The sequence below is a fragment of the Vigna unguiculata genome, chromosome 7, assembly GCF_037176805.1.
Source record: "Vigna unguiculata cultivar grain cowpea cultivar isolate G323 ecotype 2 chromosome 7, ASM3717680v1, whole genome shotgun sequence".
Taxonomy (NCBI): domain Eukaryota; kingdom Viridiplantae; phylum Streptophyta; class Magnoliopsida; order Fabales; family Fabaceae; genus Vigna; species Vigna unguiculata.
The window spans coordinates 30,170,878-30,198,645 of NC_140798.1; the positions used below are offsets into that span (position 1 = coordinate 30,170,878).

Here is a 27,768-nt window from a genome sequence, read left to right on the forward strand (position 1 = left end):
TATAATACATACTATTAGGATAAGTGGCAGACCTTATGTGGACTTAGGGTCATGACACTCCCATTTTTTTTTTATATTTATATAATTTAATATATAATTTTAAATAATTTTTTTCAAATTTAATAATATTATATATATATATATATGATATTCTAATAAAATTTTAAACATTTATATTTATATATAAAAAAGTTTTTTTTCTATATTTTTTTTAATTTTATCTTTTAAATATTTTGTAAATTATTATTGTATTAATATTTTCTTTTAAATGATTATTTATTTAATTTAATATTTTTCTTAAAATTTAATCATTGTAAAAGAAAATTAATTACACTAAAATTATAAAAATTATTTATATCTAATTTTATAATTATAATAATAACAATAATTGTAATTTTATTATCATAAAAATAGTAAATACAATATTTTGACTAGTTTATATAAAAATGTTAGGATTACTCTTTTGTTTTCTATTTTCATTCAAAAATATTAAGTTGATCCTCCAATTTTTTTTTATTTCAATTTTGTCCGACTTTTGAAAAATAATACAATTTTGTCCTTTTTTAATTAATTTTGTGAATAATGGTTGTTTGCTTTGTTGATGGAATTTACATAATTCTAATGCAAATTTTTGATGAAAAAAAATCTTGTTTCGTTATAAAAAATTTAGCAAAAAGATCAAATTGCATTAATATTTATAAAATCAAGACTAAATCTAAATTGAAACTAAAAAAATACCTAGAGGATCAACATGATAATTTTAAACAAAAAAATGAACGAAAAAATAATTCAACCAAAATTTTTGACACCTAAAAAATATTACCCAACATCCACCACAAGATTCGTCACTGATTAGCATCGCTAATTATAAAAAAATGCTACAACTCTTTATATTTTAAACGAAAATAAAACTAATAATAATAATAGCTATAAAGAGTTATAAATGGTTTTAGTATATTATGCTCTTGAAATATGTATTTTGTATGTGTTGAGATGTGTGTTATTATTTTTAACATTTAATTACTTATTCTATTATTCTAATTTTGAAAATATAATAAAAATATGAAATATTTGTACAATTAGAAAATTCTAGTTCTATATATATATATATATATATATATATATATATATATATATATATATATATATATTATAAATAACGTACTGCTAAAATATGTAATTAATTTGTATTATAGCATGGTTTCGAAATATGTGTAATAATTTTTTTGATATTTAGTCTCAAATATTTTATATTTTTTCATACGTTAATTTCTCTAATTTGCTGTAACATGTTATACTGTTATTTTATAACTTTATAAATATTAATTGCGCACGATTTTTATTAATAATCTTAATTAGTAGAATTTTATTTTTTTTTTCAACTTATCATCAATAAACTCTAAATATAGTAATATCTTTATTTAAAAAAAATTTAACCGCATCTTCGTCTTGTTGTTGTGTTTCTTAAATCTCTTTCAGACTTTCTCATTTAAATTTATGTTTTAACTTTGTATATTTCTCATTGGACTTGAATTATATTGACAAAATCATGTACATTTCATTATTGCGAATTGTTCATTCTTTGTAGATTATTAGAAATAAAAAATAATTAATTAATATAGTGATTAATTTAAATATTAATTTATAAAATTAAAAATTATTTGTTATTAAAATAATTATTATTAAAAATAAAAATCATAATTGATTGTTAAATTAGTCACTAATTAATTAAAGACAAATTTAGAAACTAAGTCATTTTTACAGCCAAAACTTATGTAATTAATTTTGAGTGACCAATTTCTTTTGGTAATCAAAATTATGATAGATAATTTTATAGACTAGTAAACAATTAGAAATTTGTATTTATAATAGTGACTATTTTAATAACTAATAATTTTTAGTTTTCTAAATTAGTATTTAAATTTGTTACTATAGTTACTTATCATTATTGGTAATTAAAAGTGATCAGTATTTAAAAGAGTTTTCATGTAGTAAAATAATTGTTTTTTTCAAGAATAAATGTTTTTGATATATATATATAAAGCAATATATATATATATATATATATATATATATATATATATATATATATATAAATATAAAGTAAAATTATTTTTTCGTATTTATTTTTCAATTTTACTGTTTAAATAATTTTTTTTAAAATTAAAATAATTATTTTATCAATTTTACCTTATAAATTATTATTTGTTTAAATTTTAACTGTTCTTTCTTTTCTTATTATAAAACTACTTACAAAATAAATAAAATGTATGTACATTAAAGTTATTAAAAGTTATTTTAATTTTATAATTTTAATAATAATAATAATATTATTATTAATTTTATTACAATAATCATAAAAAAATATTTATGAGTATGTATGTGTTTTCAATAATGTTCATCTATCAATATATATTTATTAATTAGAAATATTATTTAAGATCCCATAATTTTTCAATGATATTGGGTTTTGTTTGTCCTTAAATGTTAATATCTAAAACATAAATATTAACCGTCATGATTTATTATTATCTATTCAACACTATCATCTTTTACTCTATATGAATTTTCTTTATAATAAAGAGTAAGTATGTGACCTCAGTTAACTTCTTATCATGCCTCCATAAGCTTTCTAATAACATTTAAAACTAATTTATGATCATTCAAATTTATAACACCATTTCAGTTTTTAAATAATTAAACTAATAATCAATTATCATTTTGTCATTTGAAATTCTTGCTTGAACAAGATTCGTTCCGTGAATAAAAGTTTATTTATAATTTATTGTGACTTGAGTGAAACCATTTCATTTAAGCGTAAAAAAAATAGACATTAATACTGACTTTTCAATCTTATTTTTACTTGAAAAAAATTGTCTTAATTAAGAAAAACATATGCTTGAGTATGTTTCGCTAAAACAAATGTTTCACTCAAACAAAAATACTACAGAAGGAACTTTGCAGAATAACTCATCAAAAATCTATGTAATTAATGTACATCTTTTTATCAAGTTTAAAGTACTTAATTTCATCACTTATTGCACGAATTTTATATTTAAATCACTGCCTCATTCTAATCATGTAAAGCTCAAAATACATTCAATAAAGTTCAAACATCACACTAAACATAAAATTTCAAACAAAAATTAAGAATAGTTGGATAAATACTCATATTCTATATGCCTTTAATATCATAATCAACTACAATCAAATTTCAGTCAATAACTAAATTATTTGAAAAATCACTTTTCTCAACTTACTAAAATGATAATGAGTTAAAAAAATTATTGATTAATAATTAATTTTAATGACAAAAAATAATTAGTCACTATAGTAATAAACAATTTAGATATCAATTTATAAACTAAAAATTATTAATAACTAAAATAATTTTAAAAAATTATAATTGGTCTCTAAATTGGTAATTAAAATAGTTTCTATTATGATTTGACCTCTAAATTAATCACTAAAATTAGCAAACTAAATTTTGGCTACCAATAAAATTTGTTTCTAAATTAATCTATAATTAAAAATTTAGTTTTTGAATTGGTCTCCAAACATATCTTTTATTATAAATTCGGTGATTTTTTTGATAATTTTCTTATAGTGGTTTAAATAATAATATTCAAAATATTAAAAGAAAATACTTACTCTAAATTTAAATTTGTTCAAGTAGTATTGAATAATGACTCATCAACTACTGCAAAATTAGGTGACTTTAAAAAGAAATGAGAATTAAAATAAAAAAACTTAAAAAGGTGGGAGGATAACTAGAAAAAGAAAGTCTTGTAAGAAAAGAAACAGAGAAATACTTGTCTTAGTAACTCAAATGAATAATGTTATTAGAAATCATAAAAGTATATAAATTTAATAATAAAATTATGTAAGATTATACTTGGAAAAGTATTTCTAAATGACTAGGATAAATATTTATTTATTGAAATGGTCTTAAATGAGTAATTAAGGGGTATGTGAATGGAGAATTCACATGTGAGACATTCATTACTAGAGTCATCAATCAACTTATGTGAGGATTATGTAGTACCTTTCAACCGAGAAGACTATAAGTTTATAAATATTTTAATATTAAGACTATAAGTTTATATTATTTTTTTTATTATAAAGTGTTTAATTTTTATCATTTATCAAAGTAAAATTTAAATTTAAATTTTGAATATTTTAACCGTGATTATGGACAAATTTTAGTCAAATGAGTATTGGTATTATCCCACGCGTTTGTACATTTTATAAGCTTTTTCCAATCTCTCTGATTTTTCAAGATTCATGCAGGTTGAGTAGAAAACCAGAAAAGTTGCAAGTGCTGGGTGGCCTGGTATAATCCTACCATGCAATACAATATTTATTTATTTATCCCGTAAAAGATCCCATTTTTTCGGAGTCACAATCTGCAGCTTCGAAATCCCACTCTCAACCTTGAGAATTTAAAAAATATATGAAAATGAGATTATTTAACTAGTTATAATAAAAAGTATTATAAAATTTAATGAATAAAAATTTCTTTTAAATAATAATGTTGTAAAATAAATTACATTAAAATCGTTAAAGTTTAAATTAATTTATTTATTATTTTAATTGTTTGTCTAAAAATATAATTATAAATAAAATATTAATATAAGTAATTAATTATATTTTAGTCGTAATCAATTATATCGATAATCTTCATTCCAAATCCTCTTATACATGTGAAAAAAGTTCAACACAACTATTTTTTGTTATAATTATGTTATCTAATTTTCAGTGCTTTTTATTTATTTTTCTATGTTTATTTTTGTTCTAGTCTCCAATTAGAGGTGAGAAAATGGATTGGGCTCAATAGGCGAGCTCGGGAGTTTATGTTAAAAGAAACATGTTGAGTTGAAGATTTTATTCTGTCAATTCGTTTTGACTCGTCCCGTTAGGGATGGCAACGGGGCGGGGCGGGGACGGGTTTCACTATCCCATACACATCCTCGTAAAAAAAATTCATCCCCATCCCCATACCCAAACCCAACAGGTATCAAACTTTTATCCCATCCCCATCCCCACCGGATAACGGATATAATCTTGTACCCATACCCGTACCTATTTTCTTACTATTTTAATATTAATTTTAATTAATTTTTATAAAATAATAAGAAATTACGGTAAAGGAAACATAATATTATCAAATATTCAATATTAGGAGTATGGTTGTTTCTTCGAGATCAAATACTTTGAAATAAATTATAATTGATTATAATTGTTTACATTTTAGATTAGAATACCAAATAAAATTTAATGAGAACCAAAACATTTATTAAATTTACAAACATTAATGAAACCTAGTTGATAAATTTTAAAAATATTTTAAAAAAAATATAAAAGGAAAAAATATTTTTAAAAAAATATAAAAGGAAAATATATTTTAAATGTTTGTTTACTTGAATTTTTTAAATTATAATGAATCTATTTTTTATACACTAATAAAATATAATAATAAATATAATAATAAAATTTAACATAGATCTTGTATCTTTTGAACCACAATATATGTTGGATGGTGGTAAAAAAATATTTATGGCAATTACATTAAATTTTTATATTGTAGTAAATAAAAATTATTTATACAATTATAGTAAAAAATTAAAGCATGATTGTAATGAGTTAGAAAATAAAAAATAATTAGATAAAAATTATCGAAATAGTATTCTACATAATGAAAATAAACAAAAAATATAAATATTAAAAAATTAACAAATCTGTATCTTATAAACAATTTGGAGACTATTGGAAGGAATCACACAAAGGAAAATAAATATATAATTAAAGGAATGATAAGATGAAAAATATCTTAGAGATCTAAGAAAACTTTCCAAATACCAACATATATACTCAATGGTTGATAAAAAGTGACGTAAAGAACAAATAATAAACATAATAAAATTTTATCATAGATCTTGTATCTTTTAAACTCCAATATATGTTGGATGGTGATAAAAAATATTCATGGCAATTACATTAAATTTTTATATTGTAGTAAATAAAAATTATTTATACAATTATATTGAAAATATTAAAGTATGATTGTAATGAGTTAGAAAATAAAAAAATAATTAGATAAAATTTATCGAAATAATATTCTATATGATGAAAATAAACAAAAATAAAAATATTAAAAAATTAACAAATGTGTGTCTTCTAAACAATTTGGAGACTATTGGAAGGAATTATACAAAGAAAAACAAATATATAATTAATGGTATGATAAGACGAAAAACATCTTAGAAATCTAAGAAAATTTTTCAAATATCAACATATATACTCAATGGTTGAGAAATAACAAAAATTGTTTTAACGAAATAAAAGAGTTCTTCAAATGAAACAAAAATTAATAATAATAAGTAATTTTTTTTTATATTACCTAGTAAATGAAATGTTTATGCTATTAAACACTTAAATTGAGAGTATTAAACATTCTCATGTGAAAGGAAAATATACAATAAATAAAAATATTAAAAAATAATAGAAATATTCAAATGTTAGACATACAATTTTTTTAATTCACATACATCATTTAAACATAATTACATAAAGGTTATGATAAGATAAAAAATATATTAGAGATGCGAATGAGCTTCATGACAAACCAAATATTTAGAAGAAATAAAAAATAGAAAGAATATATATATATATATATATATATATATATATATATATATATATATATATATATATAGGGTTACTTATTTGATTATGAATATTTTAATAATTTAAATGAGGATGGAGATATGACCGGGACGGGTATTATGGCGGGGATATATTCATCCCCATCCCCATGCCCATACCCAATTGAAAAAATCGGGGATTCCCCATACCCATACCCAGTCAATGCAGGGATTTCCCGTCAAAACGGAGACGGGTTCGGGCAATACCCACGGGGACGAGTTTATTTGCCATCTCTACGTCCCGTCCAGCTCATCAATTTGACGGTCAAAATACGAGTCAGCTCGTCCCGATTTGTTGGCTCGTTTCTAACAAATAAAATAAAATAAAAATAATTAAAAAGATTGATATTTTATATTATATTTTTTAAATGTGTAAATATATAATAATTATTGTAATTTAAATCACTAATACCTACAAATTCAGTCTCAATTATTAGTTATAATTGAATAATTTGATATGTAAATGTAGTAATTATTTTAATATATCTAATTCAAAATATTAATTGATGGTATCGTGCAGTGGAATATTTAATCTTTGGTAAAAAACAAGAGGGGGGTGAATTGAATTTTATAAGTCTTAACAGGTTTTAAAATTTTCTCAAAATTTAAATGATTAACTTAAAATCACAGTTACTTTAAATGCAAGTGCAAAAAAATAAAGAGGTTAAGGGAGGAAGATGCACATTGATATTTATAATGGTTCAGATCAAAAGACCCTACGTCCAGCCGGTTGTTAATCTCTTAAACAAAGAGATTAACTCAATCACTATAATAATCATATTACAATAGATTAGAAAAGAGTAAGGATTAGAAAACACCTCTCTTGAACAACCACAAGAGATGAACAAAAAGCTCCCCCTGAATCACACAGAGGATGACCAACTTTCCTAGCAACAGCGCAACACTCAATCTTCTAAGAACTCACTTAGGAAAAGTTATCACTCACTCACACTAGGCTTTTCAAATCTATTTTTTAAGAATCTCACAGAGCAACACTTTGCAGTCACAACACAAGAACTCTGAATCTTAAAAAGGTAATTTGAAGTTTGGAAACTGAGTTCTATTTAAAGAGGTTTTCGCAGGCTGAGTTAGAAATGAAGAGTTTAGCTGAAACTGCCAAGGATAATCGATTACCCAAAATAGTAATGGATTATCTCATGTACAAATTTGAACAAATATTTTTATAACTGCCAGTGGTAATCGATTACCAGAAATGGTAATCAATTAAATTATTTCAAGTCGTTTTTCAAGAGCCAAGTTATAACTGCCAGTGATAATTGATTACCATTCGTGGTAATCGATTATCTTAAGTAGGTTTTGAAAAATAGAATTTTTTGAGTTGGTAATCGATTATTATAAGTATAAGTTGGTAATCGATTACCATACTGATTTTTGCAAAAAATGAGTTTCTCTCAAAGGAGTTGCGAGCCGGCTGTTGTTCTAACAATTTTGCACCTAACTAGAAAAAAATTTAAGTTTATTACAATAAGAATCTTTAAACATAAACTATATTGTCTTCAATATCTTCAAGCAGAGGCAGACCCAGGAAGGGACAACTTTTTGATTTTTTTTTATTTATGTTATATGAAATTTTTTTTGTTTTTAATTTTTTAAATTATGTATAAGAAATTTAATGTTTTGGAATTTTTTAAATAATAAAAGTATATATTGGGAATTGATAAGAATTAAAATAGGTATCTTTTTATTTATTTTATAAAATATAACATTTAATGCAAATAAATAATAAAGCATAAAATTAAATTTAATAAAAAATAAATAAATTTATTAAGATATTTTTTATTTTCTCTCTCACTGTTTTTTGAGTTTCTCACATATTGTATCCACTTTAGACTTTTACTTGTTTTGTTTTCTTTTGTTTATGAAGAAAAAAAGAAAGTTGAACACAAATTCATTATTTTGTGCTCTCATTTTTGTATGCTTTCTTCTATTATTGAAGAGAAAAGTAATTCTTTTTTTCTCAATTGATAGTGAAATATTAGTTTAATAATTAATATTATTTTTTATCTCACGAGCATTTGGTATATTCATTTTTATAAATATCGAAGAAAAAGCAATGCACTAAGTGTTTTTTAATAACTGGTTTTTAATTGTGACTTGATTATCATATATTTTTCTTTTATTAATTACATATCACAATTTTTATTTAGATTATGATAAATTATCTTTTAGTATTTTTTTTAAAACGTAAGTATATTGATGAAGAAATAAAAGAATAAATTAATTATTTAAAAGTGATAAAATGGAAGCTACTGTGAGGAAGAAAATAGAAAAAATCAATCTTTGACAAAAATAGGAAGTCAATTACATCTACTTGATTGATTTTTTAATCTGTCTCGTCTTATTTTAACTCTTCTTGTTTCTACAACTATATCAAAAAGATAATTTTCTACAATAAAAATTATCAAAATAAGACTGCAAAATAAAACGGAAGATGAATTTTTTTGCTGACGATATGATTATTTACATTAAAAACAAAATATAATTAAAAATTTTAGTATTGATTCAATTATTATTAAGTTAAATAATCTTACAGATCCATAATTAAATAAATAAATTAAATATATAAATTTTAAGTATATTTTGGTGCCCCCATAAATATCGAGCAAGTTCCGCCACTGTTTTCAAGTGTTTTCTTCAGCATCTTTATCATCATCAAAATCTTTTAATCAATCTTTGTCAACATTAACTAATCAATTAAAAGTTTAAAAAATATTTTATTTGATTAAATATGATTTGAATATTAATTTATATGTATATATAAACAAATTTTAAAAATTTAAAAATTTAAAAAAATTTAAAAAGTTAAAAAAAGAAAAAAAAAACGGACAAATTAGTTCAATCTATTATTCCATCTTTTACAAGAAGGGTTATAATTATTGATCTATTTTTATTTGACAACACATTTTAGTCCGATTCATTTTGAAGGACCGGAGGAAAACGGGTCGACTGTATCTCGAACAAACATGCTCTAAGAAAGGTATTCGTGGACGAATTAAAAGGTAAAGTGTGATCAGAGCATGTTTCAAGTCTGGAGTGTTTTTCTTTAGGAACAAAAGAAAAGTTTATCGGTGAAAATACATACGAATAAACTCATAAGAAATATAATAAAAGTAAAAATATTTTATTCAAGATAAACAGAGAAGAATTAAAAAAAATGAAAATATGAGTAAAATATGAGCCCTTAAGAACGAAAATAACTTTTGAAAAATAAATGGGTGTAAGGAGAATAAGTTGTGAATGGGTGGTTGGTGGAGAAGAGGGCCCTCAGAATCTAAGCGGGGTTGTGGCAAGCAGTGTCGTTTAGGCGTTATTTACAGCACATTTAAAACGAAACTCACCCAACCCAACGCTGAGTCGGTGGCTATGAAAAATATCATAAGGATGTGGATTCTGGTACACATATTTACACTGAGAGAACTATGCCAAAATCCAAGATCACAACTTTGACTATTTGCTTAATGCTCCTATCCAATCGCTGAAACGGTGTGTTGAAACCAAATGAGGCCAAAAAAGTTGAAACATAGATAAGTATGACAAAAACATATACAAATCGTATAGCAGCTTCTCCGTTTCTAAAATTGGTATGTCTTTTGCTTGGGGAAGCAACATAGTTCTTCAACTTATGATACTTACTACTCATATCAATGTAATGAGATATATAACTTTGAGATTTTTCTTTTTTCTTTTGAGTTACTATTGATTTAGCATACAAGTGCACATGAAACATCCATTTGGTATTAGTGGTGGTCTACGAGACAACGATATTTTAATTTAGGTTTTGTCTGATATTTTAAAATATTTTATCATTATGAATGAAGTATTTAATTTAAGAAATCATAGTAGATTATAAAAAAATCTTTAAAAAATATCAATTTTAGTGACAAAAATAATTAATCACTATAATGACTAATTTGAGTACTAATTTATAAATTAAATATTATTGGCAACTAAAATAGTTAAAAAATTATAATTGGTTTATGAAATTATTTCTTTTATAAATTGGTATCTCGTACGTGGGACTAGAAATTAATGAATTTTAAACCTAACTTAACTTCACAAAATCATGTAAAATGAGGTTTGCACCCTACTTATATACTATCAAATCTCCTTATATCTAATTAATGTGGTACTTTCAACAAAAATATTTGCATGAAAAAGTATACAAATATAAAGTCAACTGTATAAAAAGAAAATAAATGAGATTTCTATTTTCAATAAATTATCAAAATACTAATAGAAAAGTTGTTTATAAGAAAATTCAATACATGATTAATTGTTTTCTTTTTTTAAAGATTAGGAGCATTCACGGATTGGGTTTCTCAAGATTTGGACGAACGTGTTATTCAATCCATTTAAAAATATTGGGTTGGGTTAGATTGGATTTCTGTATTTTTATGATAAATATTAATCTAACCAACTCATTGTTAAAAAAGTTTAATTAGGTTTGGTTAATTGGACTAAAAGTTTTTTATTAAACATTATAATTTTAAAGTATTAACCTAGTCAAAAATTTCATTTTTATTTTTTTATTAAGTAATAAAAAATTACATATTTTTCTATTGAGTTTTTATGTTTAATTTTTATGTTACTTAGTGATATGGTTATTATCTTGTCTCATTGTCATTTTTTATTTGAATTTACACATTAAAAAATATGAGGTTATGTGGATAATATAAAATGATATTATGGTTAAAACAATAAATGACTTTTATTATTTTTATTAAAAACACATTTGATAACAAGATTGTCAATTTCTCCTTAATGACTCACACATACACGAACCAAGGGATTATTACCATTAATGAAATTGTCATTGTTATCCAACATGTTTTTCTTTTAATGAAAGTAACACAAGTTGTAAGTTGTTTTATATTAATTGAAATATCATTTTATATTAATCAAATAAAACCTCATATTTCTTAATATAGGGAGAAGTAACTAATACGGTGGGATACGATAACATAAACGTCACTCAATTAATAGAAAAATTGAATGGTAGAGACTTAATCGAAAAATATAAACATTTTGAATACTTAATAAATTAATAAAATATACTTAATATGATAATATAAACGTCACTCAACTAATCGAAAAATATAACTAATAGGTAGAAGTAGGAGTTTTCAATAAACTACTTCCTACTTTAATTCAATACTTATTCTAACACTTTCCTTCAAGTTGAGTAAACAAATTGTATGTACCAAACTTGAAAGAAATAAACTCAATTCAAGGTCTTTTTCAGGATTTGGATAATTGACTTAAAAAAACAATAATGAAAGGACAAGTAGGAACGAAAAGAACATAATTTAGGTTTAAGGAAAGAGAAAGTTGTTGGCACAGGCAAGCTTGAAGCAAAGAATTGATAACTCAAATGCATGAAGATCGCATGTCTTTGATGAAGATTGATGAAGATCCACTTGAAGATTGTGTTTCTAATGTATTAAATATGGAAATAATTTGTTAAATGTAATGTTTTGGTGTTATATCATGTTGGTAGGCTATATGACATAGGTTAGATGTCTTGTTAGTCTTAGTGTGTCTCTTTTAATATGTTAAAATGAGTTTTAACATGTTAAAAAGCTTGCAATATATAGTTTCTAATATGAATGTATTCGGTAAGTTGAATTATTTTTCAATCGACTGATTTCACTTAAGTCAAGTGAAATTAGCTGATTGTATGGAAAATTCAATCAACTGATTTCACTTCAACCAAACTATATATGTTGTGTTTTCAAGAGCATAACTAAGTTTTTGAGTTTTTGAGCGCAAAATCTTGTCATTCTTCCCTGAAAAATTCTCTTTCTCTTTGCAATACACACCTGCAACGTGAAGTTTGGAGATCTTGGTTGATCTTGGAGGAATTTTTCGCTTGTGAGTAGCTTAAAGAACACATGTATGGTTAGCTAGGAAGAGCCATCATTAGGTTTCAATGTTCTTGTGCCTCTGGTTATTTTTCCAAATGTGATATCAGGTTTATAAGTGTGAATCTTGTAGGGTAGTTGTCTAGATTTTTGTGTGAGTCAAAAATCTTGTTAGTTTCTTTGTTCAAAAGTTAATCTTGGTGTGTGATTTGTAAAACTTTTGAATACAATGGAAACCAGACTCAGATTGTCCTGGTAAACTAGATGTAGCTTTGTGAGTGAGTGAACCAGTATAAAAACAACTGTGCAATTCTCTTTCCCTCATCTCACTCACTTTGAATCACTTTAAAAACTCAAGAAAAATAAAGTAATCAACTCTTTGTTGTGTTTTAATGCGTTCTTGTATAATCTAAGACTGCATACTAATTAGAAATATTGATTGGAAGAGGTCTTGTATGTAAAAGATTGTTGTTTGAGTTAAATTTGCGAATTATGCATTCCGCATAAATTTCCAGTATCTTAGCCGATTAATTTGTCAATATAATCGACTATTTCATAGCTCAAGAACAAATTAGTCTGTTATTTTATTTTTTGAGCGATTGAAAGTATATTGGTCTACATCTTTTACATTCTAACTTTCCAGTCTTTTATTCAATTGAAAAGATATTTATGCTTTCGAAAAAAATTTAAATAGCCAATTCAACCCCCTCTCCCGCCTCCCCCTCTTCTTGGCTTAAATCACCATTGCAAACCTACAAAAGTGAAACTTGACCTTGAAGAAACTTTAGAACCATTGAAATGAGATATTATTTTTTTTTTTGAAAGGTAGGGGATGAGAACATGGAGATATTACTAAAAATGTGATAAAAAGCACTCATAAAATTCGAAGGATTTCTGTGGTCAAGGTTTCCTTGGAAGGGACTTTGGCCAAGGAACCACATTTCAATTGTGTTAGACCAAAAGAGATAATTTTTCTCATTCAATTTTTTATAGGTAATGGTAGGATTTATAGGGTATGAGACAACAATGTAGAAGACATTTTTTAAGAGTTTGGGGAGACCAATCAGAGATAAATAACTAGATAGTGGATCATAAAACCTAGGTTTGACTTGAAAACCAATAAAAAAACTTCCATCCACATTGAAAGAGAAAAACTAGAGGTATGAATGATGAAGAGGTGGTTCTAGTTAAAGGGCGGTGACGTGTGGATGTCACGTGTTGAGTAACAACGTGTGGATGTCATACACTGAGTAGTTAAAAATGAAAGGTAAACATGTGGGGACGTGCAAAGTGAAACCAACTTTCGAAATTTAGTTGACTCAAACTTGGCCAAAATTTGGCCGACTCAGTCAATCGTGGTTGAATTTCAGCGGAGTCGACCTTAGTCAGCTCAAAACCAAATTTGGTCCCACCGTTATTCGAAGGTCGAGACGAGTGAGTCCGGGTCGAAGGTCGAAACAACCTAAATTAAGTCAATGGTCGAGAGGGGCTAGCCCGTGCCGAAGGTCAAGACTGGTGCGACCCAGGCTGAAGGTTAAGACTTGTTATAGTTTCGTAGTGTTAATTTGATCACATCAACAACAACATTATATATCACCCGACTTAGGTTGAAGATCGAGTCAGGACGACTCAGACTGAAGTTTGAGACGGGTCGACCTAGGTCGAGATAAGTTATGTTGAAGGTTGATTAAAGGTCGATACTGGCCTATTTAAACTGAAAGTTGAGACGGGTCAACTTAAATGGAAGGTCTAATAATACACTTAAAAAAATAATATTTTTTTACGTTAAAAAACTTTTTGTGGGTATTTTGGCCTTGGAAAATTTATTTCAGTGAGAAATTTTCTGACCCATGAGGTTTTTGAACTCTAACCCACGTGAATCAGGATCAAACCCTATGATGATCCCAATTAACAATTCTTATTTTTAAGTGAAACTTGATATATATATATATATATATATATATATATATATATATATATATATAAATCATCAAATTTTAATTTTTCATTTCACAAGCATTAATTTTAATTTATCCCATAAATGAATTACTAATCAATTCAAATAATAAAAAATATGAAATGGATAACAATTCCAAAATATTACATATCTTTAAAATGTTCCCACTTATATGAACTCAATTTTTATATTTAGGTTAAATCATTCCATAGGTCCCCATTTTTGTAGCGAAATTTCAAGTAGGTCACCCCATTTTTATTTGACTCAATTGAGTCTCTATTTTTGAAAATTCGTTGCAATTGGTTCCTTTTCGTTAGTTGACCAGTAACGGTGCTAATTATGTGCCACGTGTCAGCACGTGGTTTTTTTTGACTTTTTTTTATATACCATTTTTTATATACCATTGACTTAAATTAGTACCACATCACTTCATATACCATTATTTATATCCAAGAATGTAATTTTATTAAAATTGTATTCTCATAATCATTAATTTTTACCGTCAGTTGAAAATATTTCTAATTTTAAGATTTAAATCATGATTTTTTTATAAACATCTAGTCATGTAAGTGTATTCTACTTCAATTTTAAATTCAACCCTAAATATATTTTTATAGAATTGATTAACCGATAGTTAGATAAATTGATTTTTATTTTTAGAGATAACTTTAAAATTTCAATTATTTTAAAGAGAATATTGATAATTCTATTTAAAAATTAAATTTTAAACAAGAATTCTTCAATTATTTTATTTGAATTTTCTTTTTTTCTAATTATTTCTTTTTTAAGTTCCTTTAAAAGTTAAAATTACATTTAATTACTCTTAAAGTAGAATGATAATGTGGAACGGGTAAGACAGGCCAGTAGGCCCGCAATAAAAAGTGCGGGAAACTAAATATTTTAGTTTGTTTATTAGCTTAGGCTTGTCCCGCTTAACTTGTGACTTGCGCGGGCCAACAAAGTGTCGGTTGCATTGCCTTAGATCTCTCAAATTCAGTAACACAATACATCGTGTATGTTTCTTATAAACACGTTGTTGATCAAAAAATTTTCTCTATTCCACCTAAAAGTAATTTTATTGCTCCCATTTTTTCTATTGTTTTAGTCTCGATCAAAATCATTTTTATTTTCAACATAATTGTATTTAAAAATTTAGATCTATAAAATTTGAATTTTCTTTTAAAAATTTAGAATTATAAAATTTGAATTTTCTTTTAAAAAATAGACTTATAGAATTTTTTATTTTTATTAATTTAGTTAAATAAAAATAAAATTATTAAAATTTTATACCTTAATAAAAAAATATAAAATAAATAATCTTTTATGCAGCATATTGCACGCCTATATGTAAACTTACGGACCAAACATTATATTTAGGATAAATCAAATAAACATGTATTTTTTATACGAAATGGACCTATCCAACCTAATTTTTACATATCAAATACGGAAAGGACCAAAATAAGCGAACCGAACCGCATTGCGATTCCTGTCTGAAACTGTATTTTTTTTTTTTTTAAGAAACTAGTGCTAAACCCGTGCGTACGCACGGGTGGTGTGTTTTTTTTCTTTTTCTTTTAATTTTGTATTTGTAAAATATAAAAAAATATTAATTATCTTTTGTAATTAATCATTTTTCATATATAATATTATACAATATTAATGTTCATACAAAAAATAATAATAAATATTAGAGTTAGATATTATTAGAATTATGATGAATCAACGTAACTTTAATTGTAATATTTATGTATTAAAATGTCACATGGTTAATGGTTACTATAATCTTTGGAGGGATATATTAATTAAAAGTTTAAATATAGTTACAGAAGTGAGGAATTATTTTTTTTAATATTTTGGAATAGAAAATTACAAACATTGAAAGTAATATATGGAAAAAGGATGTTTTAACAGGGAAAAAAAACTGTTTAGTGGATTTGTCTGCATTCAAAGAAAAAGTTTAACTCTGGGTGGAAAAGGAAAAGACAACTTCATGACTGTATCAAGAAGAATGTGCACTAAAGATTTTCAAGATTTGTTAGTGTGATTTGATCTGGACAAATAAGTTTATTTTCAAAATTCGTTACCATGATTTCATCCTACAAAAATACGTTTGTTTGTATATAATATAAAATGCATTGGATTGGGAGACAACAGTTAGTTCAATATTTGTATAATTATTATTATATTTAAATAGAAAAATTATATTAAGTGTTATAATTATGTATAATTATATATAATATCTAAATAAATAATTTGATAATATTTAGATGTAATTTATTTGCTTTAAATTATAAAATTGATTAGTGATGTGTAATTAAACCGTATAAAAGGTTGAGGTGGAGTTTACACTTTTCCATATAAAATGTAGACATAAGATATTTTAGAAATCCGAACAAAATAATAATAAGAAAAATAATAATCACAATAATGATAATGATAGTTATTATAACACTAATATAAAATAATTATACTATTATTAGTAGCATTAATATTAATAATAAAAGTAATAATAATACTGACTATTTATTAATACTAATATTTACACTAATGCTACTAATACAAATAATAATAATTCAAATAATAATAATAACAATAATAATATGGATCCCGTAAAAAAGAATAATAGTATGAAAGTATTTTTAATAAATAATATTTTTAGTAATATTAATCAGAAAATTGGGATCCCGTAACCGATCACAAGTATTTTTAGTAATAAATAATATTTATTTCAGAAAAATAATAATAATAATAATAATTTTTAATAATAATGTTAATAATAATACTAATGTAATACAACTAATAATAATAAGTATTGGATGGTATTGAGACATATGCATGTGTACGATTATTATTATTTTTTAAATTATATTAAGAAAATTAATATAATTATAAATAATATGATAGTTTTTTTACTAATATATAATCAAAGAATGATAGTTAGTTGTGCGCACACATACGTATATATAACTTGTAATTTAATTATATGTCTTAGCCTATGAAATTATTTTTAAAAGTATACTTTGTATATAATATTTTATGATTAGATTAGATAAATTAAAGTTAACTCCTTTATACCTAAATCCTGTGCAAATGATCCTAAAAATATTTCTCTGGTCAATTAAATGTCAGAAAAATTTCTTCGGTCAATTTTTATCCCGCAAAAGAAAAAACATTTGACATTCATATTTATTTTTTAATTGTAATTATTACTTAGAATGTCAGGAAAATATGATAATTTTGGAAAACATTTGACTTTGTCACTTTTCTTACTAAAAAATTTCTATTACGTAATTCAAATACACTTTATTGTGCTATAATTAGATCTTCAATCCAGAATCTTCAATCCAGATCTGTATCTTTCATTATGCATGCTCTATAAAATATTTTTTAAATTAAATAGATCCACACTAAAGTATAATGAAAACAACACTTTAATATTAAATATATTCACAGTAAAAATAGTGATTTAGGAGAAAAAAAAAACTCCTAGCCAACTTTAGTGAATGCCTTCAAGAATGCACCCACAGTTACATGATCAAGATTCTTGATCAATGGGTCAATTTATGATGAATTCATGATTGCAATTCATATGCATCGAAACATAATGAGATTGTGGAATTTAAGGGAATTTGGCTTGAGTGTAGCTCATTCTTGTTTTGTTAAACTTTCTCCGATCAATGAATTGTGTTTTGTATTATTAGGGAGGAATGATCCATGTGTTTGCATATTAGCAGGGAAATGTAGTCTAAAATATTTCATATTTTTCTGTGAAGAAATTATTGTGTTAAGTTAATCTTGAATAAAGTGTAAGTTTTTTTATTTTATTTTTTTTCTCTATCATGATTTTAGTGTATTTTGCCATGATTATGTTATTGTTTATTTTTTACTTTAACAAATATTCCATGTGATAATAAATGAAATATAATTTCATAATAATATTTTATTTGAGACTATAATTTTATATAATTTACTATTAAATTTAAATAAAAATATTGTAGCAAAAATTAAATATTAAATTTAAAATTTATTTACGAATTTATATATTATATATTATTTACGAATTTATATATTATATATTCAATTTTATATTATATATTAAATAAAATTAAAATTTATAATTAAATTTCTAAATTATAAATTATATTAAAATGAAAGGTATTATATGGATTGTTGTTAAATTAAGATGCATACATATTATACAATACAACATAAAATTGAAGTTTAAATTTTTCCATAGAAGCATATATAGATATAAATCTATAAACAATTTAAACCAAAAAAGAACATCGAAGAAGCATTTGTTTAATAATAATAATAATAATAATAATAATAATAATTATAATAATAATAACAATACCAATAATAATAATAATAATAACTTTACTAAAACTACAAATATTAATAATAATACTATTACTATGATTAATTGAAATAATATACTAATACAAATAGTGCTAATACTAATAATAATAACAATAATGATAATGCTAATTATAATCCTAATAAAATTATCAATACTAATACCGATATATACAATAATATTATACCGATAATAACAATAAGGGTTAAATATGTTTTTGGTCATTTCATTTTGACTGAAAATTTAATTTAGTCACTCTTGGAAACATTGAACCAATTTAAATTTAGTCATTTTAACTAAATTTTATTAAGTTTATTTGACATTTCAAACACATTTTATTATAGTATTTTATTTTGTTTACACCGTTTAACATATTTTCTCTTCAACGTTAACTGACAAATGCGTTTGAAACGTCAAGTAAACTTCAACATAATTGTTTAAAGAACTAAATCCATACATTTATAAAGATGACGAACTAAATTAATTCAAAGTTTTCAAAAGAGACTAATTTCAATTTTCACTAAAAGTTAAAGGATCAAAAACATATTTAACCATAATAATAATATCAATATTATAGGTAATAATAGCAATACTATTAATAATACAAATAATTATTAAAGATGATAGATGATTGTTCTTTATTTATTTTTTATTATAAATTAATTAAAATTAAATAGTAAAAGTAAAAGATGATAGATTTTAGTTATTGTAACTGTTTTCCAAATAGTAATGTTGTTATGTAAATTAAAAGATTGAGTTTTGATTTTAAAATTTAACATATTAATTTAATTGTGTTTAATATGATAGTATACTTAATGTTTAATATATCATATATTATAACATACCGATATTTCAATTTGGATCATTTATCGTGTATAATATATATCCGTGTTTGATACTTGAAGATACTTAATAATGTATTATCTAATTTATATAGCAGTAGTATTTTTATGATAACAATAATTTAAAAAAAAATATGTTGACAAAATTTAATACATATGATTTTAATTTAGATTCACATAATATCAATCATATACTTATCATGTTTTTAAGAATTATTGTACACTTTTCCATATCAATTTGTACAACCATAGACCGTGTGGGAGTGGAAAAATCAAATATTTAATTAACATAAATATTTATTATGATTAAAATTTTAAAAACAATTTAAATTTTTTTATTGTATTTAAAAAATTAATATCAATCTACATTTGAACTTTGGTGTTTCAGTTATTAAAAGCATCATATTAATGGATTAACACACAACCATATATTATGTGATAGTGTCTAGCATGAATTGAGAGCTTTTTTAGAGATCACGTGAGAGCACAAAGATATTGAATTATCTATCTTGTAAATTTCAGTTCATCTGCTTACAATTTTGTAAACTCACGGCTAACTACTACTATAAAGAATTAGAGAAATTAAGATTGAAATTAATTTACATAGAATCCAACAGAGTTCAACAATTCAAGAAAAAAAGCTAATAAAAACCAAACAATTCTACATCTATGCAAAAGTGGAATATAATCAAAATAATGAACTACCAAATTGGTTAGAATCTAAAAGGAATTGCAATTAGCAGTTTCAATTGAAAATCTAAAGGTGTAGATACAGTATAATTACAGAGATTATATGTAAATATAAATTAGCAGAAATATAATTAGGGGGTTATGTGTAAATATACAAAGCCCTCGATACACTTTACCCTTTGGCACAAATGTAATGACAAAGAGCTCTAATTACTATCAACAAAAATGTAGTACCAGCCTTCAGTGCACTTATTAATTCGATGAATAGTCATCAAAGGAAGCTACCAATCCCAAGGCATGATTAGCAAGGTTGCACAACTTTCTTCAATGTTGTCAGTGGTAGCACCTACCTAACCAAGATTTGAAAAAAAGCAATAAACTATTTTACCATGTAAACATATCAATAAATTTAAAGATGCAATAAAAGGAAAATTAAGCTATTGAAATTAGTCTCTTAGTAATTTCAAGGAATAACTCAAGGTTATCACAAAACCTAACTAAAGTAATCATAACTCACCTTAAAGCTAATCCTGAATAGTTAATCCTGCTTGATATTTCTCCCTGCGCATATTGAGCATAAAAACTCAAATCAATCCAAATATATAAATTCTGAAAAATTTTGTACCTGTATCCAATACTTAAAATAATAATATCAATATTATAGGTAATAATAGCAATACTATTAATAATACAAATAATTATTAAAGATGATAGATGGTTGTTCTTTATTTATTTTTTATTATGATCATAGTTATAATCATAGTTATAATAATATTTCATATAATGGGCATTTGAATAGATTAAATCATGGAAGAGATCAAAACTATCATGGAATTTGCATGACAATGGGTTATTACAATTATGCTATCATCAAATACCTTTAAGAGCTAATTATACAATCACATACTATAAAAAAAAGCCCATGGATAAAATAAATACAAAACCACAATGGTCTATGATGGTTAAATACTAAAAGAAGGCACTTGATATAACTAAATGCAAATAAAGATCAACTAAAACAAAAACCCATACTATTACCTTATTCTCTCTGAGTTTAGAACACACAAATTGGGTATTCTTATTTGAAATAAAAATCAAACATGAATGAAGAAAACACTTACTCCTAAGCTTTAAAAAAATAAACTTTTCTTCTTTGTGATGGTTAAAATTAAAAGAAAGCAACAAATTTTAATGTAACTAAATGCAAATAAAGAACAACCAAAAGGAAAGTCCATAGTATTACCTGGTTTTCCCAAGTTTAGCACATACAAACATGATCCTCCTCTCTGAAAACAACATAACTTAAAAATTGTAAAGGGAATAAGAAAACCTAGAAAATTGAATAAACATAAATTGAAATAAAAAATCAAATGTTTCTAAAGAAAACACTAACCTTGAAGTCACTAACAATTTAAAGAAAAAAGCGTTAGCACATACAGAAAAATGAAACAAAACCACAAACCCTAAAAAGCATTACAGGTTTTGCTGTTAAAATGTACCAATATAATAAGTAAAAGTTAATAAAATGAATTAGTAAAATTCATGATTTGAAAAAAGAAAAACTAAATTTATACCACAAATACATAGCATTCTCATGAAAGGAAAACCCCATATGAGTAAGTATAACTTTGATCAACTTGGAGAAGATGAAGTTTGAAAGCAATACATACATACCAATGACATATGCTTCTTGCCCTGCAAATAATCTAGTGGGTACCTGGTTAACTATTGCAGCGTTAGACAAAATCAAATTTGTTAATTAGTAAGTTTTGCCCATTTCATGGTCTAAAAGAGGATAAAGAGACTCCTAAGAAGATAAAACGAATAAGATTTTAGCCTATTTTTTAATATAACAATGGCAAATGACAACTAAAGTACATAAAAAAAAGTAAAAGATTACATATTAAAAAAATTACCATGAAGCTTTGGAAGTGTTTCTGCAATGATTTATTGTAATTTTTTTGTGCTCCAATAATGACTTTAAAAACAACTAATTCATAAAGTAAGAGGAATGTAAAGTTTGAAGAGGAAACATATTAAAAATTTTCCAAATTTGTTGATAGTAGTATAAAGATAATTAAAATGTATAGCTACTAAAAGAACAATAACTTTGAATCATTACTTGAAATATAGGTCACATGGAAAAAGTATATAGATAAAACAGAGGAATATTTTCGTCTTTACTGACACTCCATAGAAAAAGTATGCAAACAAAGAAAAAGGAATCCATTAGAAAAAAAAAAAACAATGTGTTAAATTGGAAGCCCGTAACCAAGTTAAGTGAATGGTAATTGGAGAGTGAGTAAAGCCCATTTAATAGCATACAACAATTATGTATTGCCAATTATTTTAGCACCCCATAGATGTGGAAATATCATGATGGGATCCATTAGATGTAAACTCAAAAGCAAGAATACTGGAGATTCCATCAATGCAATATCCAAGCAACTAAACAAAATTTTCATGCTTCAACCTTGATACCATTGACACCTGAAAGTATTAAAATAAGAGGGTTTATGGGAATTGAACAACTTAATGAGCACATAAAAACATAAGTTGCATTCAGTTCAATTGACTTTATTTTATGTTTAATCAATAAAAAAAGAACTTAAGCTGCACTTGTATCACATCTACAAACCTAAAAGGACTTAAATTCATGAAGTATGTTTATCTAAAATCTAAAATAAGGGAGGAAAAAAATACCTTATGAGCCAGCGAATCTAAAATTGCTGTGAATGAATATTTCAACTTGATTTGCATGGCAAAATGATAGTAGTTAATAAAACAATAAGGATTGGTTTATAACTTCTTGCAATCTACTTCCACTTTGTTCCTTCAAAGAACAATCTCATTAGTTATAGCAGATCTCCAAATCTCCAAATCCAGAATCTAATGCTTTCTTGGGGGCAATTCGCAAGTCCTTCGGCAGAAAGAAATAACGTTTGCAACACATCCCCATTAAAACTTTGACATAGTTTATCAAATATCTGCAAAAGTTGGAAGATCAGTTACAAATTAACAGTATAAGTAACATTTTGAGCATTATGAGTCAACCTTATGCATTCAATCCGTAACTTAAAACAATAAGATATAACATTATGCTTCAATACCAGAAGGCTACTGAATACCCGTATGCATGTTTTGAAAAGCTATTACAAAATCATTCACACAGCATTCATCCTACTTCTTTCATCACATTTTCATTATCTAGTCTACCCCAATACAACTCTGCTATTTAAGGAGATAGTAAAATTTCCAAATACAGAAATATTTTATCTCATCTGATGTCACAGTTTCACGGTACAGAAATTAATTACAAACCAAAATTTTATCCTTCCATATTCTTTGAAATTCCTTAATTTGTCACCACAAGATCTTGCTTGCATAAACCCTATAAATAAAATTTTATTAGAATGTACTGAGACTTTTACACTTTCATCCAATCATGAATTGCTGCATAGGATAAAAAATTATTTACTTCAGAAACAATTACTTGAAAGGTCATATCCTATCTAGGGTGTTTTTTAATTAGTTGATAGTCTAAAAATTATATCCTGATAATGAATAAAAATTAAACTTAACAACACATAAATATTCACGTTGGTTGATATCTGGCAGTTTGGAGAGCTAATTATTCACCATAATCCAGACTAATAAATTTATGCTCACCTCTAAAACATTGTAGACCACATACAGCTTTATTGTTCCTTGACCACGGATCATATGATATATTAAGCTGATATCTGTTGCAGCACATTTGAAAAGATTAACAAAACATAATTAGCATAATATTAAACTTGAACAATACAAAAAAGAAATGATATTACATATACTCATGGAAGCAGAAAACCACTTTACCTGTCCGCTGCAAAAGAACCACTCCACAGGTCATAATGAGAAAACATCCAAAATCTGAAATTTCCATTGTTGACAGCCTCTTGAACTGCCTGTCATACGCATGATTAGTCCACATTGTAATATTTAGAGAACGTCTATTATGCATGTCTCTTGTGACATTAAGTGTAACATGACAATAATAATCAGAATATTAAGAGCTAATAGGTACCTTTATTTAATGCTGTAAATATTTGACATAGTCAATAATATCGTACAGTATCTACGCTTGACTTCCTTACAAGTTAAAATCCAGTTCAGCAAGTAAATATAAGACATGGGAATGCAGCTATGTAAATATAACTCTAAACTGTACAAAAAGTAAAATTTTCTGACAATGTTTTATTAATGACATTGTCTGGAGATATTCATAGTTTAAACACTAAGAAACATTTCATTACCATTTTTGGTGATTCAGTTTGAGTAGGTGATCACGATATTATAGTATTAATGATAAATCGACAACATAGTATACATAACTACTTTTGATTGACCAATGTTTATTCATAAACAACATATTACCTCTGTTGGATTTGGAAGCAATTCATGTAAGGCATTGAGTTTATCAACTATATGTTTCCTGCGTTGCTAAATTGAAAAGCAAATTTGAGGAAGCACAATTGTATTAAAGAAATGGAATAAGAAAAATTGCCATTATTGTGACCAGTGACAACTTTTACTTACACGGTCAGTGACACGTTCTTTCTCTTTTAAGGAGCTGGATCCTGATTTGGGAAGTAAAGCAGGTGCACCAGCTATTACCGTTGGATCATGCAAAGCATTATGTTTATCTCCAAGAGAATCTGTTGTCCATATAGCTTGACTTTGTCACATAATTAGAGTATAAATCATTTCATTAATCTCATAATCTTAAAAATATTTAACAAATGTGTAAGCACAATTCATGTGATACATACATTATGCTGGAAAGACATTAACAAACCTGAACACAGAAAATTTTGACTACTTTCAGTTTCAACTTTAATCACTTCCTCTCCTTCATCACCTCTCCAAAACCTCACCTGCTAAAAACCACATAAAAGAATCAATGACACATAATAAAATCCACAGACTTAAATTGGAAAGTATTCAATAGGAGAGCAAAAATTAACTACCCCAAAGCTTAACTAAAGCAACTGAAAATAAGAAAAGTTGTATCAATAACAAATTAAATGCATATATTTAAGCTAAACCAAACTTACCCATATAACATAAAACGTAAATATTGATAACATAACCATAACACATAGTTGTACACAAACATTAACACAGTCATAAAATGAAAGACAACCACAGACCCAATCCCAAGATGAACCTAACTACACAAGAGTCCCAAAATTTAACCATTTTGCTAGATGAAAACAAATACAAAGGGTTTCAATACCAAAAAAATCAACTAAAGTAAAATGGAACATAACAACCCTCCCAAATGCAGTTATGCACTTAAAGAAAAAAATCAACATCAAACCATCTAAATCCTCCCATAAACTATACGGTAAATGCTAAAACATCAAACCACAAAAATTGAATGCTAAACACTAAAACCCCAACACAACACAGATTCACAATCCAAACGATAAAACGCACATTTCAACCATACCACTTACGAATACCAAAATTTCTTCTAACCAAACAACAGTCCAAAACCAAAAGTAAAAAATAAAATACTCATTCACAAAGACAAAAACTTTTTTCCATAGGAATAATGGAGATCAAGAACCAAAATGAAAAATTCCATAAAAATGAAATAAAATAGAAACACAGTACACATTCCAACCAAACAGAAATCCTAAACAAAAAACCATACCCATTTGAATATACACTACGAAAATGAAATAGAAAGCAAACTTATAGTAGAATATTTGAAGCAATTGCAAATAAAGAGTGTAAATAAATAACTACAAAACAAAAATAAGCAACAACAAAAAATAGAATTCACAACCCATAACCCACAACCCTAAACCCAAACACGAAATCACAAACAAAACCAAAACCAAAACCAGAACCACAAATTGTCGCAAACCCTCAACCAACATACGAACGGAACTCCAGATTAAACAAAACGATCAAAACCTTAAACCCTTAAAAGATCAATCAAAACCCTACACAAAAAATAACTCACAACTCAAAACGGACACACCTTCTACAGAAGCACTGCACGACAACCACTGTCCCAAAAAAATGCCTTTAAAAGACCAACAAATGTAGTGGATAGAAGAAGAAGAAGTAGAAAAGAAGAAATGAGACGAAGCAGAGGAAGAAGGAGGAAGAAAGAGGAAGGAAAGCAGAAATGTGATTTGAAATCTGAACCTGCAGAGAAGCTTTGAAAGAAATCCATCACACTATCTACGGTGTTGCCGCCATTACAAAATGTTGTGAAATTTCAAAAAAACCCAAACATGAATTCATGGCAGAACAGAATAGAAGGACACAACAGTAATTTTAATATAAAACGTTTTCAACTGGAAAAAGAAATACTAAAGGGTACAAAAATGACGGAAAAACCAAACAATTGGACACGTGTCGGATAATAAGATAGGGGTGTTATGGTAACATCCCTAGTAGTTTCTTTTCTTAATTTTTAAGTAGATACTGAGAAATTTAAAATTTAGTCTTTAATAATTTCTGCCTCACCTGTACGACAAGTTCCAGGTTGGCATCCACTTCTGTCTATTAATGCGGTGTGAGACCATGTGCTTCACAGTTCTATCCTCTGAGAATCTAGCTTTTGCTTCCTTCGCTAGTAACGTACGGCACCGTATTCCCCTCTCTAATAAATATCCTCAATTATTAATTTAAAGCGTACAATATATCCCAAACCCGCTGAGTTTTGGCGCCAAATGTGTCTCACCTCATGTACACTAACACTATACACAAAATTTGTTGCTCTTTGATTTTATTTTATTTTTCATTTCATATACCATAACAAGAAAAAATATGTAACAGATTTAAGCCACAGTTTTATAGTTATATTATAATCCACAGTTTCATTGATGGTTTATCATGAGAATAAAAGTTAAATATTTTTTAGTGGATGTTAAGAGAATAATTTTAAGCGAAATTACATTTTTTGTAGAATGTTTTAGAAATTTTATTTCATTTTATTATTTGTAGTCGATGTAAGCTTAATATTTATGAAGTTTGTGCAGTAATGGTAGACACTTAGAATCCTTTAGTTAGTTTGATTTCTTATATTTGTTAGTTACTTGATATATAGTTTATAGTTTCGAAGAATTTACTAATGCAAACGTTAGAAATTTTGAAATATTCTTGCGATATATGGTTGTAATTATTTCGAGGTTATCAATGTTGTATGTTTATATATATACTAATAATGATAGAACAATAAGCCTTAACTATTGTACATTTTAGTTATAATAATAATGCATCGGTTCGTTATGATAAATTTTTTTAAACAATAAGACTGATATCATGT

At 25.4% G+C, this 27,768-nt stretch overlaps 1 protein-coding gene across 21 annotated transcripts; it reads right to left on the bottom strand.

Moving 5' to 3' along the window:
* Positions 1 to 20,457: 20,457 nt before the first annotated feature.
* Positions 20,458 to 26,632, bottom strand: LOC146884776 (protein POLLEN DEFECTIVE IN GUIDANCE 1-like). Of its 21 annotated transcripts, none has more exons than XM_085675727.1 (11): positions 26,473 to 26,632; positions 25,276 to 25,354; positions 25,017 to 25,135; positions 24,855 to 24,912; positions 24,505 to 24,569; positions 24,297 to 24,385; positions 24,108 to 24,181; positions 23,142 to 23,425; positions 21,682 to 22,928; positions 20,956 to 20,999; positions 20,458 to 20,788 (listed from the first exon to the last, which is right to left on the bottom strand). In XM_085675727.1, exons 6-8 carry the CDS (start codon positions 24,361 to 24,363, stop codon positions 23,294 to 23,296), a joined length of 273 nt encoding a protein of 90 aa, XP_085531853.1. In that variant the 5' UTR covers positions 24,364 to 24,385; positions 24,505 to 24,569; positions 24,855 to 24,912; positions 25,017 to 25,135; positions 25,276 to 25,354; positions 26,473 to 26,632; the 3' UTR covers positions 20,458 to 20,788; positions 20,956 to 20,999; positions 21,682 to 22,928; positions 23,142 to 23,293. The 21 variants fall into 21 exon arrangements, with proteins under 21 accessions (XP_085531853.1, XP_085531851.1, XP_085531849.1 ...); XM_085675725.1 differs by having other exon boundaries at positions 24,855 to 24,920; XM_085675723.1 differs by lacking the exon at positions 24,505 to 24,569.
* Positions 26,633 to 27,768: the final 1,136 nt, after the last annotated feature.